This window comes from Lycorma delicatula, chromosome 2 (genome assembly GCF_047948215.1).
Source record: "Lycorma delicatula isolate Av1 chromosome 2, ASM4794821v1, whole genome shotgun sequence".
NCBI classification, from domain to species: domain Eukaryota; kingdom Metazoa; phylum Arthropoda; class Insecta; order Hemiptera; family Fulgoridae; genus Lycorma; species Lycorma delicatula.
The window spans coordinates 62395046-62414991 of record NC_134456.1 but is presented as its reverse complement, the minus strand read 5'-3'; the positions used below and the strand labels follow the sequence as shown (position 1 = coordinate 62414991).

At 30.6% G+C, this 19946-nt stretch overlaps 1 protein-coding gene across 1 annotated transcript in view; it reads right to left on the bottom strand.

Moving 5' to 3' along the window:
* mop (tyrosine-protein phosphatase non-receptor type protein myopic) overlaps positions 1-19946 on the bottom strand; it is a 97495-nt gene that overhangs the window by 31523 nt on the left and 46026 nt on the right. The window contains exons 9-10 of the mRNA XM_075355414.1: positions 8396-8530; positions 2263-2497 (exon numbers count right to left, since the gene is read on the bottom strand). Coding sequence (XP_075211529.1) covers positions 2263-2497; positions 8396-8530 — 370 coding nt within the window. The remainder of the gene's footprint in view (positions 1-2262; positions 2498-8395; positions 8531-19946) is intronic.

Genomic DNA, 19946 nt, shown 5'->3' with positions numbered 1-19946 from the left:
TTATATTCCTAACATGTACATTGCAATCTGTTAAACTAGTGAACAATAAGCAACCTTCCCCCCCCCCCCAAACGCCCAATGAAATGCATGATGTAAATGAAGTGTAGTCTTGTTCAGACTCTGGGACCATTCCTAAGATGTGTGGTTAATTGAATCTAACCACCATCATACACCGGTATTCAATACCTAGCTAGTATTCATTCAATTACTAGTATATATCAGTACTAGTAAAATAGTATATACTATATACTATAATAGTATATAGTATATATTACTAGTATAATATACTAGTATATTATTACTAGTATTATTCATTCAATACCTAGTATTCAATTCGTATAAACGTGGTTTATATGAACTTATTACTTTTAGTAACTACTTATTACTAAAAGTAATAAGTAGTTACTTTTGGCTTTTACTAGGATTGAACTTCAGAACCTTTGACTTCAAAAATCATCTATTAAAAAAGTAATTTGTAATGACAAATTTACTACTACGCAAGTGGGCTATTTCTCCAGTAAAAAAGCATGGTGCGTTGGTTTGTTTGTTTGCTATGTATGTTCAATTTTTATTTGAATTAAGTCCAAGAACGATCTATACTTCTCAACTGACTTGATTCATTTAAACAATTAACAATTTATATGTGGTTACTGACTATACAAAAAATCAACGTGCTTGTGATGGAAGTCAAGTGATTGAGAAGCAACATTCATGTTTATATGTTCAGAAAAACAAGATTAAGAATTAACAAAAGTAAATACTCTTATATGGATGGTATGTATAGTCTTGCTAATCTGAGTTAAAAATATTGGGAGTCCTCAGATTAATTAAAAATAAATAAAAGATTGATTACTGGAAAATAATAAAAGTAAAACTAATTTATATTTTAAATAAATTCCATCCCGATTATATTTTTTAAACAATTGTTTTCTGTAGTCCACAGTTACTATACATACTTAGAAATCATGACCTACATTAGTGTCTTGCCTTTTTGATATGTTCTAAAAGCACCTTTAACTTTTAGCAGTAATGTTTTCATTTATAGTTCAGTCAGGAAGGCTATACTAGTCCAAAATCAGGAGTAAAAACAACAGTATTTTTTTAAGTTAAATACTAAAATTAAACAAATTTTTCTAATAAAACTACATGGAACACTATAAATACCAAACACAGTTATCTACAGTATGAATAAAATTATTATATAAATGTGAAATGTGACAATTAAAAAATGTTAGAAATTTATTTGTAGAAAAAAAATCTATATAATTATGAACAATAAATTTCTAATCATATTTTGCTTAAAAATTCACTACAAAGTGATGACAAAAACATCACTACTACATAAGTTAATCAATAGAACTCCAGTAAGAATATTTTAAATGCACAGAAGCTTATAGTTAGCCTAAATTCATGTTAACATATTTCCTGTACCAAGGAGAATGTTGGTCTACAAAATTAGTTTTAATAAGGTTGGTTTATGAAACTTTGATTAAGGCAACTCTACTATTTCTAGGAAGTACTATTAAAATAAGATTACTATTGCACAATAGTGTAAAATAGAATATAATTATACACAGAATAGAAATTTATCACTATTTCTATCAGATTACATTAGGTTATAAATACAATTAAAAATTATATTCATATTAACCGAAATTTATGTAGTGCATTTCTGCAAAGGAATAAAGTAACAGCATTAAATTTAATGACAAAAATTTGTCTCTACACATCTTGCAGCCAAGAAACTGTCACAATATTTAGCACAAAGTTAAAAAATAATCTTATGGTTTAAAAAATACACATATTTAACCAAATATACAAGATGCAAGCATTCTTTTTATAAGCATGTTTCATAAATAAAAAACGTTTTTAACAAATTTATATGTAGTCAGCAGGACTACATAAATGTCAACTGTTAGAGACACTTCCTTACGATGCTTATGTAAAATTTAAGTATGGGTTGGGAACAGAAGGTACCAAGCTACATCATAGCAAAAAGCATACAGAAATTTGATTTTCTTTTTATCAGTAATCACAAGGGGGATTTCATTTTCAGAAAGATCAACTCACCTGTCAGAGTGTCAAAGAATTTAATAGTTTCAACCCCCTTCAGATACCACATGGTATCTACTATAAAAAAATGTTTGACTGATTTAAAAATTTCAAACCAGATATGACATAGATAGGTATGACATATTACCAAAATATGCATATTTTATTCATAGATATAGTAAAAAAGAAAGAAAATAAAAGACAACATACAATGAAGAACACTTAATGAAGGTAGTTGTTTGTGTAATTCTGACAAAGGTAAAGACATAACTCTTAGGTTAGCAATATGTTGAGCCATAGCTTTGTGAAGTGTTTCATTTGATTCAGCTGCTTTAGCATGTGCTTCTTTATATTTATTAGCTTCCCTAGTCAAATCAGTAGCAACAATTGATGGTGGCCGAGTTCCCATAACTTCTTGATATTCTTTTTCAGCTGCTTCTTCAATCTGAAAAGAAAACAATTCTTAATCAATATATATAAATTTTATAGTAAAGATTAATCACCTTACACAAAAATCACCATATGTTAAATGAAGATTGATTAAAATAAATTAGAAAACACAGACTTATATAAAAGTGTTATGTCTATTCCAAAAAGTATTAAACAGACATCCCTTTTTAAATAAAATAAAATATGAATATAAAAATTATATACCTGCTTAATTACTAAAATAATAGAAGATAACCTGAACTAATTCAGGTTTTATGGAAAAAAAATAAAAATTTTTGAATACAGCAAATTCTTAAGAGTTTAAACAGGTTTTAATTCTTAACAGGTTTAAACTATACTTAATGAAATTTGTTATGAATAGCTGGATGCTCATTCTAGGAAAAAACTATTGATAATAAAAATCTTTTTAGATCATATTTATGTAGAATCCTACAGAAAATTAAAATTTACCCTAATCTATTCAATGAATTCATCCACATTTAAGGTGAATTCATTTTATCTTAGAAACTTGGCTGCGATGTTGATTAAGTTGTATGTAAAACTTTTATGATAGTCAGATGAACATTTCAGGAACTATTGTATAAATAACTGTACAGACAAACACTTTATAATAGAATATGAATAAATTCATAAAACAATATTCACAAATATATTTAATGTAAACCTTAAGAATATAAACTGCTTCATTACATGTAGAAAGTGTCAGGTACATTCCACATATCAAGAAATTGATTATTGTAATATTTTAGAAAAAATTCCAGAATAATTCAGTTTTGGTACATCAATGTAATAGCAAAATTACAGCTCACAAAAATGTAAAACAAAACTATTTATATATTATAATAATCAATAGGACAGCCTTCTCACTGATATAACATTTTTATTTCAGTGAACTGAAACAGATTAATGTACCGATAGTAAACATACATTCTGCATTTATTCCATTAATTAGGGTATAATAAATTGTGGTACAATTTACACAATATATTCAAAAATACTGAATTATTTATTAATATCTACAAATTTTTTCTACTGGTGGATCATCTATTTTCATCTTTTGATAATAAAAAAATTAAATGATATTTTCCACTACTTGCATTGTATTTTCCAATAATACATGATAGAAATATAATTACTGTATAAAAATAGATAAAAAATTAAAAACTTTATTCTAAAAAAAAAAAGGTTAATTCTAAAAAGTAATAGATATATCCCATCAACAGAACCTCAATGGGTTTTGTTTTTTACTTTAAAAAATTCATTTATTTTTTCATGTTACAACAGACTACTGCCCAGTTATGTTATATGATGACAATACATGAATTTTAAAGCATACAAAAAAATGACAAGTCTTATTAGGATTCAAACCCAAAAAATTCCAGGGAAAAGGCAGATATTCTATTACCTCACCAAAATGTATGGCAACATAGAAATAAACCTTTAACTGGGGAGTAGTAAGTATTATACATGCAAGCTAATATGTACTAGATACACATAGAAGATAAGAGAAGTAAATGGAAAATGTACAAGGATAAATCAAATATACAGAGGATTTTTGTTTCTGAGCATCTATGGTTGATAGGACTGGGCTCATGCTTCTAGTATGCTTGAGTGGGAGAGCCAGCCATTCCACACTCCCAACCAATTCATCAGTAATGCTCATGATGTCAGTGCAACAGGTGCACCCTTCCACTGCACAATGCATAATTATAAAATTTCTTGCTCGTGAATGAGTTCAAGCAACGGAAATTTTCCAGAGATTGACTGCACAGTTCAGGGACCAAACACTGTCAAGGACTCGTGTGATTGCCTGACATAGAGTTCAAGGAAGGACAAGAACAAATGGAAAATCAGGAACACGATCGCCATCCTCGGACAAGCATTATAGATGAAAATATTCATGTGGTTTGACACATTCTTGAAGACGATCATCGGGGGAGAGCATCTGAAATTGCAGAACAGGTTGGAATAAATTATGGGAGCTGTCAAGCAATCATCACAAACAACCTACAGTTCCATTAAAAGTGTGTGCCAGATGGGACCCTCCCCTTTTGATCGCAGATCAGAAGTTGAGACATTTGGAGGTCTGTCAGAGGCTTACAGCAAGGTTTGCAGAAGAAGGTGATGCATTTTTGAGTGGGATCATCACCTGTGACGAAATGTGGGTCCACCATTACGTTCCCCAGTTGAAACAAGCCAGTATATGGAATGGCAAAGGAAAGGAGAGGCAGCTCCAGTGAAAGCCAAGACTTGGCTGTCAGCTGGCAAGGTTCTTTCAACAGTTTTTTCGACTGGCGAGACATTTTGCTCATTGATTTTTTTGCACGAGCGATGCACAATCAATGCTGCTTACTACTGAGAGCTGTTGAATGAGTGAGGGTTGCATATCGCTGCAAAAGACAAGACCAACTGATTTGAGAGGCCATCCTCCTCCACAACAATGCCAGGCCCTGGCATTGTTGTGGAGGCATTGGCATTGAGGAGGGACCCCAGGCAAGCAAGAGAAGAATGATCCTCTCTGTGGTTCCCTATATTCTGCTGTACATGGTGCCCATATGGGCTGATGTGCTGGACAAGAAGAAAATGTCAAGATGCTGTCATCGCTGCAACGACAGGTGGCCATCTGGATTACGTTAGTGTACAGAAATGTGTCAAGAGAAGAAGTGGAGGTGATTATCGGCATGCTCCTGATTCAACTTCGAGCAACACAGTTGGTTGACACGTACGAGGGAATGACCAAAACAGAGGCTGCCATAACAATCCAGTTATGGCAGGCAAAGTGAGATAGGTCGACCAAGAATGTGTGGATTAGAAGGCTTATCTCGTGACTGGAGCCGTGGATTTGAAGGAAACATGGGGAGATGGATTATTACATGACCCCTGTTTCTCTCCAACCATGGCAGATTTGGGACATAACTCCATACATTCAAAAGGAGAAGATCCGCAAGGTGCATCTACTGCAGACTGCAGGACTTCCCAGAGCACACCTTTTATATGTGTCTCAGATGGGATGAAACCAGGAGCAGATTCAGGTTGGAGTGGCTCACGCCACAGGACACCATCGCCTATATGCTCCATGGGATGAGAGAGTGGGAAATCGGTGGGCAGGATGTTTGCCAGTATATTAAAGTCAAAGGAGGAAGCCAGCAAAGAGTGGGGTGAAGATGCTAGCCAGCAGTATTCAGGCAGATGTCTCGGGGATAAAAAAAGCTATGATACAATGTAAAATTGTATCATAGTCATTGTTAACCTTAAGAATTATTCGTGGATTTTGTATATATTGTACTGTTAATTTGCCAGAGGGCTCGCATGTCTTCTTGAAGGTGCTGGGTGCTAGCCTCATAACAGGGGTAGAGTTAGTTGAAGTTATGGAAAATTGTCATTGTTAATTTTGAGTATTAATTGAATTTTGTTGTAAAAGGATAATTGCGGAATTTGTATAAATGTATGATGCTAAACTGTCAAGAGAGCTTGGACGCCTTTTGTGGCGCTGGGTGTAACCCCCAAAATATGGATAAGGTTAGTTAATAAACTTATGGTGGAACTTTCATTGATAGTCTTATGTATATAATTGAATTCTGCAGTAAGAGTTTAATATAATTAGTGAACTTTGTAAAACAAGTAATAATCAAATGCCAGAGGTCTCACGACAGCTTTTGTGGGTGCAGGGCACAGACCCTATAAAAGGGGTAAAGTAGTTAATACTACTCACGGTGTATAGACGTTTAAGGCCTGGGGTGCTGTCTCACCTTAACAGAGAGGGCAAAGAGCAACAGTGAAAGGAAAGTGTAAAATAAAAATTATCATAAGGATTCAACCACATTATAATATATGTAGATCTTGTGTAAATAGTGAAAAATTAAATAATATTGTAGTCTTAAGTGTTCAACTGTATTCTGTTGTAATGTATAACATTCTGTATTTTTGTGTATATTATGTGTTATAAATTTGCCACCTGGATGTCTTCCAGCAGGTGCTGGGTGCAACACCCCGCAACACGGAGAAGTCGGTATATATTCCTTCAGTATATACAGGTTAGAATTTCCACGATGTAATTTTATTTTCAATAACATTTTACCTGCAAGCCGCACGAATTAGCTCAGTAAGCTACTAATTCTTTTTCCATGTCCGAAACTTCCCCCTGTTGCGAACAAGAGAACAGGTGCTCAATGGCTTGAAGCACTAGCTCCTACATGTACAAGGCGTAAAAAATACTGACACCTAGGGTTGAAGCGTGACTTCATGTAGAGCCAGTGAGGTAGCCTTTCTGCTGAGGATGTCTTGGCTCAACCACACTCAAAAGTGGCTGGGTCAGGGTGCTTCTGATGAAGCATTAAGGGCCCTCATGGTATGAGGGGAGGGTGCACATAGTGGGGGACAGATATATGCAACGCATGCCTGGACCCTGGTTAGGTTATGGCCGGGAAGTGTAGCTCTCCTGGGAGGGATATCTCAGCCATCCAGAAAAGATCAGGATGCTCTTATGATCCAGGAGAGACTTCAATGGGCGGTTCCCATGTGGATCTTAGACAGTGAGTGGGTAGGGTATTGCCACGACACTCGGGAGCAACTGATGTAATGCCTTACGTGGATGCCTGTTGCTCCTGGGTTGTTTTTTTTTTAAAGTAGTATTCTGAGATTGTGATTTATATAATGACTTGAAACAGAATGTTTTACTGAACCAGAGCTGATTTCACAACCCACTACCTCACATTTCCTATTTGAATGCTACATTATAGGAGCTGACAAAACTGCAGCATCAGCATTTGTCAGTTGACGGAGAGTTACACAGTACAGTATAGTGTTCTGATTTGTATTTGCTCCTTTTTTTTTGGGTAGTGGCACAATAGGAGTGCTGTTTTTTCTGTCATCACTAATGAGTTTTTTCATACATTTTGATAAATCGGTAATGGATTTCAGGAGTTCAAAGAAGCAATTGATGCATAGTGTTTCGTGAGATAACCCACTTAAAGAGGATGTACAACTGTTCTTTTTTTTTTAAAAATAAAATCTCCATTAAATAGAAGTTACATTTAAAAAATCTTCTAACAATTTTTTTTTTTTTTTAGAATATCTACAAAAACACACCTGCTACTAGTTTGGAATATTAAGATTTTAAGTGAAAATTAATTTATACTTTAATTTATTAATAATTAATATTTTATTATTTATTTATTTATACTAAGTGAAATAACAATAAACTTTCAGAAAATTTATATTTTAGACTCACCTAAGAGTTATTAATGAAGAACAAAAAAATAGAAAATGCTCCAGTGAATATTAAATTACTAAATTATACATATGGAAAATAAATTATTCTTATAATAAAAATACATTATTAATTAAAAATCGTTTATCTATAGTTTGCACTGATTTTCATTAGTGTAGAAGTTTCTACAGTAGATTAGTGAGCATATATTTAAGTTTTTTAATTAAATAAAAAAAGGAAGGAAAATGAGAAAACTATAACTGAAAGACAACTTCAAGTAGAAGACAGCATTGTGAAGAAAGCTGAGAATGATAAAGACAGGTGGGGAACATATTGACTGCTAGTGCTATGTGAAAATGAAGACTTGTCAAACCAACTAGTACTAATAAAAACAATTTCAGATAATAAATTCAACAACTACTTAGGCTTTCATTCTTTATGCTGCAATTAATAATGTAAAAATCCACGTTATTATTATTATTATCATCATCATCAAATTAAGAGTGTATCATGAAATACTAATAGCACAATCCAATATTTTATAAATCATATGTTCAGTGCAATATACTCAATTTAAATTGAAATCTATAAAATTCTCAAAACACAAAATCTAAGTATAAAATCAAATTAAAAAAAAAAAAATTACAACAGATTTTAAAAAACCAAATAATTCACTTGCCATACCTTTATCAACTCCAAGATTTCTTTCAGCATAGCATCTACATCATGGTATAAACCGGTAAGCCTATCCATTGCATCAATTAAATTCTGTATAGCATCTGGTTTAGCACTTAGAGCAGCACATCGATCAATAAGTTCCTATAAAGAAAAAAATAACCATACATATTTCAATAAAATGTAATATTACAAATAAATAAAATACTGTAATAATATTACTATAAAATAAATAAGCCAGTAATTAGATATGTAATACAATAATATAATAATAAAATTATTAATTAAACTCTCAACCTATTAACTTTTTAGGACTTTATCTAGGTACCGAACACTGGTACATTATCAAGTGGCCTTCTAACCTTTGGAACAAAAACATTTCAATGATTAAGTTCAAAAAAGAAAACAATGAAAAAGAAAACAACATATTTGCAATAGTTTTAATGAATCAGTTGACGTCAATAAAAAAATAACAGTAATAACAATAAATATTTAAAACATGCTCTTTTTAATGAAAATCTAACTTAAACAAAATTTTAAAAAATGTTACTGAAAAAAAAACATTGAGGTAATTAAATTACAGAAAGAAAATAATAAAAAAATTATGGATAAGAACTGAATCAAGTTAACTTAAAATAAAACAATGTGTAATTCAGTCATTCTAAAAAAAGTCAATAAATAAAAAATCTGATGTGGACAACACATTTTATTAACTAAAATTTTATTTGGCTATAACTCTGGAACCAATGAAAATAAGTACCAATTATGATTATCGTTGAAAATCTCTCAATGAGGGCTTACTACTACAGTTAAGAAAAAGTCCAAAATCCAAAAAAAATTGGATTTTGGGCTTTTGTGGAGACTTTTGGTTTAGTCGATTGCAATCAAAAGTGGAGGACAACTAGATGTTACAACAGTTCTAAATCCAAAATTTCAACAGCCTATGGCTAATCGTTTTTGAGTTATGCGAGATACATGTATGTACATAAATACATACGTACTTACAGACGTCATGCTGAAACTAGTCAAAATTGATATTTCTGCTGAAATCTGGAAACCAAAATTTTTTGCATCACAATACTTCTTTTACTTCGTACAAGGAAGTAAAAAGATCTAATTTAATAAAAATAATATAAATCTAATTAAAATCAAGTTTAAAAATGTAGGGATAAATGGCATTCAAAATATACACAATAATTGAAGTTAGGAAAACGGGTAAAACTTAATTTTTGGGCTTTAGTAAAGTATAATTCCAGTCTCTGAGTAACAGCAATGGACACATTTTGCAGGCACACAAATATGATTCTTTAACCTAAATCATGATCCTAAATATTTAAAATATGAACATTCAATTTATTTACCTTCCAAGTCAGTCATATGAAATTTCATGTATGTTGTGTGTATAGATAAAAAATAAATATGCATTACTTTGAGTATATGGAGATTATTCATTTTTAAAGATAAGAGCATAAGACACAGAAGACATTTACATAGGAATAAAAATCCCACTCTGCTATGAAATGAATAGTTCCTAATACATACCAATGCATCTAATGGATATATTTAATTAAATTCAAGAAAAAATTATGTTTAAGATTGTAAACACAGTTTTTCAAACATCTGTCCATTTAAAACAATGAAGGCAATTGATGGAGATGTTTTCCTTATGTGAATCTTCATCAGTGGCTAAAGTACACTTGTAGTAATTGACAAAGTGCTTAAATTAACATTTCAAAATGTTGTAGAAAATTCTCAAACTGGGAGAATAAAGCAACATGCTCTCAGACTGTTTTACATTCTGTGTCAATAAATTATTTTATCTTATCATAAAAGAGATGCTTAACAAATTACATGATACAACTACAGTTTTGTAATTAACAAATCAATTTCTGTAGATCATTAAAGCTGAACAAAACAGGATGTGATGATCCTTTAGATGGGCAACAGAATAATTGGGATTTAGTGGTTAAAAAGTTGATTCAAAAGTAAAACATTAGCAGTAAAGTTGATTTAATAAAGTATAATGAAAATATGCATTATTTTGAAACCACTATTGGATAAAGTAAATACGTACAATAATATGAATCATTGAATAGTTATTTAGACTAACAATGATTAAAATAAACCATATCAAACATACAGCAATCCATAATGGTTACAGAAATAGTTTTATAAAAAATTATATAGAAATTAACACAAATAGAAAGAAAATACTAACAAAAACAAACAAAATAACTTAATAATAAATGTGAACATAAATACACAAAATACGCTGCAAATCATTATCATAATTGATATTAAAAATTTTAGTAGAATTAACAAAATAATATACAGGCTCAATAAATCAATAAAACGTATGCTATAAAAAAAACCTAACTATGACTAAATTTATCATATTTATTACATAATAAATAACAGATATAATTTATTTAAATATATCATATAAGATTTCAGTAAATATGGCCTATGAACCAACTCGTGTTTACAATCACAACCTAGATGTATTAAAGTCAAACATAACTATTTACGATAAGCTTTGTCTGTGTTTAATAGCAGTCATTATATTAAAATTCCTTTTCCTACTACAGTTCTATGGTAGATCCAAAATTTTCAAGCAACTTGAACAATTCATAAGTTGTCAAGCGAAATGCCAGAAATGTCACTGAATGCCAGAGAATGCTGATGCTGTCAATAAAAATCTTTATTTACTAAAGTGAACAAGTCAAAGTTTATGTTTTTCAATAAGACACCATTCGAGATCTTTACTTTGTCAGATATATCGTTGAATCTTGCATAAAAATTTACTGTTTCATCCTAAAAGATATAGAAAAGTAGAAACTTTTTCCCAATGATTGACCTTCAAGATTTACAGCTTGTAATAAATTAACAAGTAAATATAATTTCTAAGTCAGTAATCAATGATAACAGATTCTCAAAATTCCACACTTTAATAAAACAACTAATACTTTGGTATGGTGCTTTATCATTTGGGATCCTGGAATCCTACATTATTGAAGAAGATGGACTGACAGTAATAAATAAAAGTTGCAGATAAGATTTATGATTCCTGCAAGACAATTGTCCTGCAGAAACCATAGTGTTGTGTGAAATTCAACAGAAGAACAAAGAAACATCTCACCCTAGTCTCAACTCAAAGTAGAGGAAATATTGCATGATATTTGTATGTACAAGGGTGGGGTGTACGGATCTGGGCCTGGATAAGAATACAACATTTTTCTGGGTACATTTTGATTTATTTTTCAACTAGTCACCATTAAGATATATATATATATATATAAATAATTAGCCCAATGTTCCACAAGAGGGATTATCTGAATTTATCAAGCTACTTAAAATAATAATCTACAGCAGTAATAATTTCATAATTGGTCACAAATTTCTTCCTTCCAAGCCAATTTTTTTAGGTTAGGAAACAAGTGATAGTCACTGGGAGTCAGATCAGCCTCATCAACAGTCACAAATCTATGTAAAAATTCCTCTAGATTGCACTGAAAGAACTCAAGACAATCGCTTGAAATGATTTTTTGGCACTGTTTTTGGTTGGGTGTGAGGCGAATGTGGCACCCAACTAGTGCACAGCTTATTCATGCCCAAATGTTTGTAAAAAATATTTCACATGTATTCTGTTGACATACCTACAGACTCTGCTAATTTGTACGTCAACACTCAATCTGCCAAAACAATTTTATGCACTTTTTCTATCATTTCTGGCATAGTCACTGGATCCACTGTGTGTTTCATCGCTGCATGTTTGACCCATTTTATACTCTGCGACCCAACATTTAAGTGTTGTATTTGATGGAGAAGTGTCTCCCAATGTGATATCAAGCTATTCTTTAATTTCCCTTGCACAAGCCTTTCAGAAAAAAAGTACTTAATCACTGCATGAATTTCCAGTATTTCCATTCTCCAAAAATGCCTTGATTCTCTACTTTAGTGGATTGTAAATATTATACTAAGTGATGTACCGACTTGAAACTCTTATAGTAAACTAATGAAGAATGGAATCATGAGATGCCATTGAGAAATTAGTGTACTAATGCCATCTGTACGTGAAACCCATATCTTTTCACCCCCACTCATGTATGTAAGTATAAGAATGTTATTCCTGCATGTTTATGCTTAATGTGTAATTTTTTAGTGACTTTAAAAATACACATAACTAAACCTAAGGACATAAATGAAACCAAGCAAAATAAAAATAACAGTACTTCACTACAATTAACAAATAAAATAACAACATTGATAAAAACCTCTATCTAAGAACAAAAGTGGTCCAAATCAAGAATAAAACTAGTTGGGAACTAAACAATTTTGCAAAATGTTTTTTAATTTATTGTATGTGCATGTTCATCTTCATTAATAAAAAAAAGTGCTTTAATATAAGGGAGGTGTAAAATCTCTTATTTTCAATTTTAAATAATAAAAGTTTTTTCAGAAATATAAAGGCTAATAATTAATTACTATAAAAAAGAACATAAGATACAACCATAATATATTATAGCAATATTTTATAACAATCTACTTCAATAATCAAAATTTACTTAAGTATTTCAAGGATACAAATGCATGAATGAAACAATAAATCTTACACTGCACAATTTTCATCCTCTAAATAAAAAAATTAAACCATAATTTTAAATAAATAATCTCACAATATAAAATTTAAATTAAAAAGTACACATCATCACAGAAATAACCTTTAGTTACATCAATAAATAAAGCAACATCACAAAACACAAAGTGAAACTTCATAAAAATGTGTAATATCTGTACTCTATGAACAAAGCCGTATTATGAAACAACAAATAATTATAGTTCAGTAAACACAGCTGATAAAATAAATAAATAAACTACAGCTGTAATATGACGTTTTTCACAAACAATACCAATGGCTATTTGCTAAGTTTTATAAGATTAAATCAAAATAAAATTTTCACATTATACATAACAAGTTACAAAATTCAAATAATTAATGTATAGAAAGATATATTACATACCACAATACATCAAAATATATATATATGTATGAACAATGTAAAATAATCCTGGAACGTTTATGTGCAACATTAATTTTCCTAGGTTTACTGGATTTAAAAAATTGATTATTGTTACCATAATATTAATAAGTTGTTAGACAGTTTCTTGAAACTGGATTAGCAAAACTGAAATAAATTCTATTAGTAAGTGTTATTCAAAGTTAACTCATTCAGCATATTCATAAAAGGAAACAATCTTAAAAGGGCCTCTTACAGGAATTTTCTTCCAGTCTAATAAGTATAATTTAATTTCCCATTAAGCTTCCCATTAATTTTATGGACTTCATAATTTATTTAATAATATTGATAATCCAATTTTTAATTCACAAGAACAATCCCTAAAAATAGTTATACTGAATAAAAGAAAATGAAGAAGGTATAAAGTACAAAAAGAGAAAGTCTATAATTGTAACAATTTTCTACACACAAACCCACAGTTGGATATGGTCGAAAATGAACTTTCTCTCTCTCTCTCTCTCTCTTAACTGATGACCTCTCCCCTACTTCTATTATTTATTACTAATTACTTTTCTCCACTAAACAACAAAACCTTGAGCACGAAACAGCAGTAAACAATTCTTTGAATTTTTTATTTGATCATGGATTACAATTTTTTTTTAAAGCAATATGTTCACAGAATAATGATAAGCAAATAAAGATATAAATAAAATCTGTCACGAATTTATAAAATAATTTTAATTGATTTAATCAGTTTTATTTAAATTTTAATATTTCTGTGTCTTATTAAACTTCATAAACCTGTTTATGAAGTTATTAAGTTTATTAATAACAATAATGACAACAGTACACAATAATAATAAACAAATAATAATCATAGTAATCACAACCACAACAATAATAATAATGAACAAGATTACATACAAAACAAAATTTACAGTAGTTCTCAGGATTTATTTACAGGTAGTAAAATATTGAAAACCACCCATTGACAAAAGACATTAGAAGGACCGCTAATCTTAATACTTTTAACCACTAGTCTTGTGTAAACAACAATAGTACAATAGATGAGACAAGTATAAAGTTCTTATACTGCAAATACCTTTAATGTTCATAAATAAAACTACCCTAACAATCTATGAATGAAATTTAGTATATTTTCTCTTTCACTTATAGTCTAACAGTAACTCATCGAACCACTTCTTATTTTCATGTACTGTCTGTACTGAAATTATTTGTGACGTCTCCTTAATCGCGTTGAATGTGTACGCACTAGAAATTTGCTCTTTCCCTGACTTCCTCGCTTCAAACTTTCATAATAACTCCTTGCTTAGAACTCTCTCGCAGACTGACTGTCAACTGGTTCTTCCCTGGAGTATTTATACACCTATCCCCTCTTTACCTACACGATCTGACTCAATTCGAAGCAAGAGAATGATCGTCTGCCCTCACATTTTCCCATGAGATGCCTACCTGTCCAGTAACCCTTCTCATGGAACAACATCTGTTTCAATGTGTCAGCAAGCAGTTGTGGCTCATTTAGTGGTTTACTATTTTGTTCAACAAAAATTTTAAAACATTTTTTTTAGTGGTCCAAGTCATCAGCTGATTCAGCCTCAATTTCAGTTGTTAAATCTATTTATAAATAATATTCATGATGCCAGAGTTTGCTAAGTATCAACTGGGAGACTAGGTCGGCTGTTAACCTTAAATTAACATTTTTTCTATAATACTTATATTCTATAATTAAAAAGTCTATCATCAAGAAGCCAGACTACTAATGATAAGATCTTTAAGACACAATTAAAAAAATTTCTTACTTGTAGTATAATTGCAATATTAAATGTATTTGATAACAAAAATTAAAAGAGTAATTGGCGGAGGTCCAACTAATTTAAAATTTGATTTGGCATATTTGTAAGTACAGACAATTCTCGTTTATTGGGACACAATGAGACCAGAAGAATTTGGCCCATTTAAATGGCTGGCTCGAATAAATGTATTTGTAAATTGTAGTGTATACAACACCCACACATTCACATGCGCATGCATACACATACATTCTAAGTGCAAGTTTTATCGGTATACATATGGGTACAGTATACGACAGTCGCAAAAAAAATACATACTGAAATTCATAGAAACCATGATTTAGAATGGATATGTTAAACATTGATCACATCATGGGTGATGTCATGTGCAAAAACAAACTCCTTTGTTATGATTTTATGATAATTATATTTATTATTATGATTAACGTGTGATTGATTATATTTGTTATTTATGATTAATGGACTGAAGCATCATTACTGCAGTTTATCTGTCGGAATATTTACTGCCTCTATCCCGTATCATTTTCTAGCCGCATAATTCTCAGAACCAAAACGTTTGTTATTCACTGCTGGCCTGTATTTGTTTTTAATAAGAAATATACATCGAATATTGGTTTAAACAAAGTACTTAGTGTAAAATATTGTTATGTTTTTGTTCTTTAAAGAACTGTCTCAGAAAACTGGCTGCCCAAACTAACCAGTGGGCCAATTATACGGAATTGACTGTATTATATTTGTTTAAACAGTTATATATAAATATTTATAAAATTAATTTTTTTAAAAAGTACAAATATATATACGAGGGCTATTTAGAAAGTAAGGAACGTTTTGGAATTTTAAAAACCAAGTACAAGAAAATCCTTTTATTATATACATGTGAAAGAGGGACTAAAATACTACTTTTCAACATAATCACTATACAAATTCAGGCGCTTATCATAGCGGTGGACCAGCTGTGAAATTCCTGTGTCATAGTATTCTGCCGCCTGTGATCTCAACCACTCAGTGATGCACCCATCTTGCACAAAATTTGTAGTAGCCTAGCTTCTGTGAAACAATTTCAAACAATAAAGTCCGTGAAACTTGTGGGAAACATAGAGAAAGCTCAATTATTGTGAAACGGTGGTTTTCACGAATCTTTTCGTCAACTTTGGAGACCAGATCGTCAGTCACAATGCTCGGACGTCCACTCTTCTCTTTATCGTGAACGTTTGTTCAGCCATTTTTAAACTGAATGCACCACTTCCTGACAGAACTTTCACTCATTACGTTGTTCCCGTACGCTTCACACAGTTCCCGATGAATTTTTTTGCCAACAAAAAACGAATCACAGGCCGCACCTCACAACTGGCGGGATTTTCGATTGCAGCACACATTTCAAATATGTATATAAAAAAAACGGGCAGTGTGGAGATGTTCCCGTTGTCACAGCTGAACACTGACTGAGGTGTGGGGCATGGGCACACCAATATATATGCGATTGCCATGCGCCTGGCGGCACAGCAAATATTATTTATACCTCCCATTTTTGGATTTTTGACAACACATGAACAGGAAACAAAGAGTCTTCAAAAAGTCCATAGACTTTAGTTCCTACACAGGCAGAACTGATGACTTATACAATTTGATGAAGGATAAAGAAAGGGAATATTTAATATAGACTATGTCTAATTGAGATAGTTTATTATTTTTCTGAGACAAAAATTCTAACACCATATGAGATCAAATAAAATGTACTGTTTCCATAACAAAGCATCTTGTTCCAAAGCGAATTAAACAAACACTTGGGTCAAGATGGAAGACTTGAAGAAACTTTTAAGATGATGACCCAAATAATAATGGATTATGGTGTATAATAATACATTAATACAATAATAATAAAGGTGGTTGTAAAGAAGGCCAGTGAAAGGTACGCTGAATAATGACAAAGAATACTGCTTAACTATAATACAGACTTAAAGCTTTAACATATTAAATTGAATTAATAAATGTAAAAAGTTGATTTTTAACTCTTTTTTATCTTTATAAAATATCAGATATGTGGTATATTAATCATCTTTAAACCATTTTAAAATATAAAAAGTTATTTTACCTTACAATATAAATTCAAATTTTCATTGTTTAAAATTAGTGATTTGACAAATTTTGAATTTTCTGTTATATTTTCATGATGCCTCATTCAGCAGCATTCATTTTTATTTCACAGTTCAACACTTTGTTACACAATTATTATTTTCAAATCTATCTCTCAAGTAACAAAATGTGTATATATAAATTACACTTTCATAATTTTTTTCATTACCCTGGTTATAATGCTACGTTATATTAAACTTTAGTTAAGAAAATATTTTCTATGCATTTCATAATCATTATTATATACATGATTACACAGTCTCAACTTGATCAAAATAAAGATTTAATACCAGTACAAAAAAAGTTTTAATCACAAACTAATCGTAAATTTATACACAACTACTAACAAGTTATAGTGAGTCCAAGCCGAATTGGCACAGATCTGAACTAGGCAATGGTTGCCTAGCTAGCGCAGGGCTGTAATATGCTACTCGTGGATGACAGTATATATACAGTGTAATAAATTTTATCTTGCAGTAATTTTTTTATATTAATCTACAGGATAATTTTTTTTTTTTAAGTATATTTTATACTAATGTTTATTTCAGTCAATAAACAAATTCACATTATACATTTTTTTATTATTTTTAGTTTTATATTTATATATAAAAATAAATAAATTCATAACCGAATAAAACAATACACAAATATTGAACTAATTAATTTTTACATACTAAAAGTAAAATAAAAAATATGTAAAAAAAAAACACCACTCTTAAATGCACTAAATGGTAAAAAATAATTTTAGGACTGACCTCAGAATCGATTTGACAACAAGCTTTGATGATGATATGTAAGATTATGAAAAGAAAGTCATAGCTTCAAATTAAAAATTTGATGTTTTCTTTACCTTTTAAGAGTGGTTTTTAAAGTTTTTATAAATATTTTTTAGTTTCTACTTTTTAATCTTCATACGTTTATACTTTATAACTGTGCTAGTACACAAATTTGAGCATATTTAGCAAAAGATCAGATTGGTATGTTTTACAGCAGGCGAGTGCAATCAAAACATAAGGCTAAGCCATTTAATTTCCATATAACCAAAATTAGGTCATCAAGAGTGTACCTGATCCATTAAACAGTTAGTGCTCAACCTGCTGATACATACACTGTTTGAATCATGAGACTCAGATGAGTGGTTGCAGAGATATTACAGTGGTACCTTATCGCACCCCTTCCCAATTTCCGAACGGTACCCCAGGGGCACTTGAAAATATATTATCATCCAATGGGTACCACTGGGAGCAGGTGAGGTACCATTAGGAGGTTGAAAAATTTTTCAGAGCACTAGGAACAACTGTTTTTGAGATATTTGTCTGAAATTTCAGATCCGGTTAAAAAGTACTAAATTTTCCCGAACTATTAACTTTTTCATCAATTGTTTCAACATTATCATAAACTGTTGATGATTTATCATTTTCTTTATCAAGTTTATCATTATCAATTAAAATTGTCTGTATTAGATAGACAGTGATTTGTTTCACTTTTAAATTGCTACTGTCAGCAGATGTTAAATTTTGTTTGGTTAACATTAGTTTTATTACTATTGGTTTTTGTGTCTTTTTTATTAATATCATTTGATGAACTACTTTCTAATTCTTCTGATGTTTTATCAAGTGATTTTTTTTTATCACTGTTGAAATACTGTCAAGCAGTTGGGAACGAATCTCATTTTACTACTGGTGTGGATAATTATTATCCTTTCTCCTTTTGAAATGGGCACTGCAAAACACTCAGGCGCATTTGAAGGCTGCCAACATTAGATGATTGGTCTTCCTTCAACTTTATTCAAATACACAAACGGTTTGTACCAACTATCGTGTTTTTCATGAAGAATAAGAATAAGAATTGACCTGTTATTTCTGATTCTCTTGTCTGTAAACTACTTTTTTGCCCATTAAATACCCCATTACTTTTTAGTTTTTATGTTTCCTTAGAGAAGGCAAGCAGCCCTCGTTTAAGTAAAATTTTAACACTTTATGTCATATGGCATTCCAATGAAAACTGTCCAGGTTTGTCACTTCTTTCTTGCATTTTATTCCTATGCGAGGATAAATGAACTTTCTTCCAAAGCTATTTCACCAGTAATTCATTAAATTGTTCTTTTTGAGACTCCTGTGGCAAATGCAACTCGTTCTACAACTTTTTTGGGGTCACTAACAAACTTTGAACTGCAGCTCTCCTGCCATGTAATTAAAAAGTTGTGTATAATTTCTTTCCCTTGGCAGTAAAGGTTTTTTCCACATAAATCAGACATAATATCCAAAATAATAAAATCAATTCATTACCATAAGAAGAGAGTCGACAAAAATTTAGTAATTTAATGAGAATAAATTAGTTTTAAAATTTCACTTAAGACTTCAACTACTTTCAAGTATTGAAACTCAGAGACGCTATAATCGGACGATAATCTTATACTCTTTGGATGCGCACGATTAACTGGACAAGTTTTAACTGCAAATACAGTATAATATAATTTATATTCATTTATATTTATCTAATAATATATATTAGAACGGAATAATTTACAAATACAAGTTAGTCTCTTAATGAATCTGTATTAATGAATTGTATAAA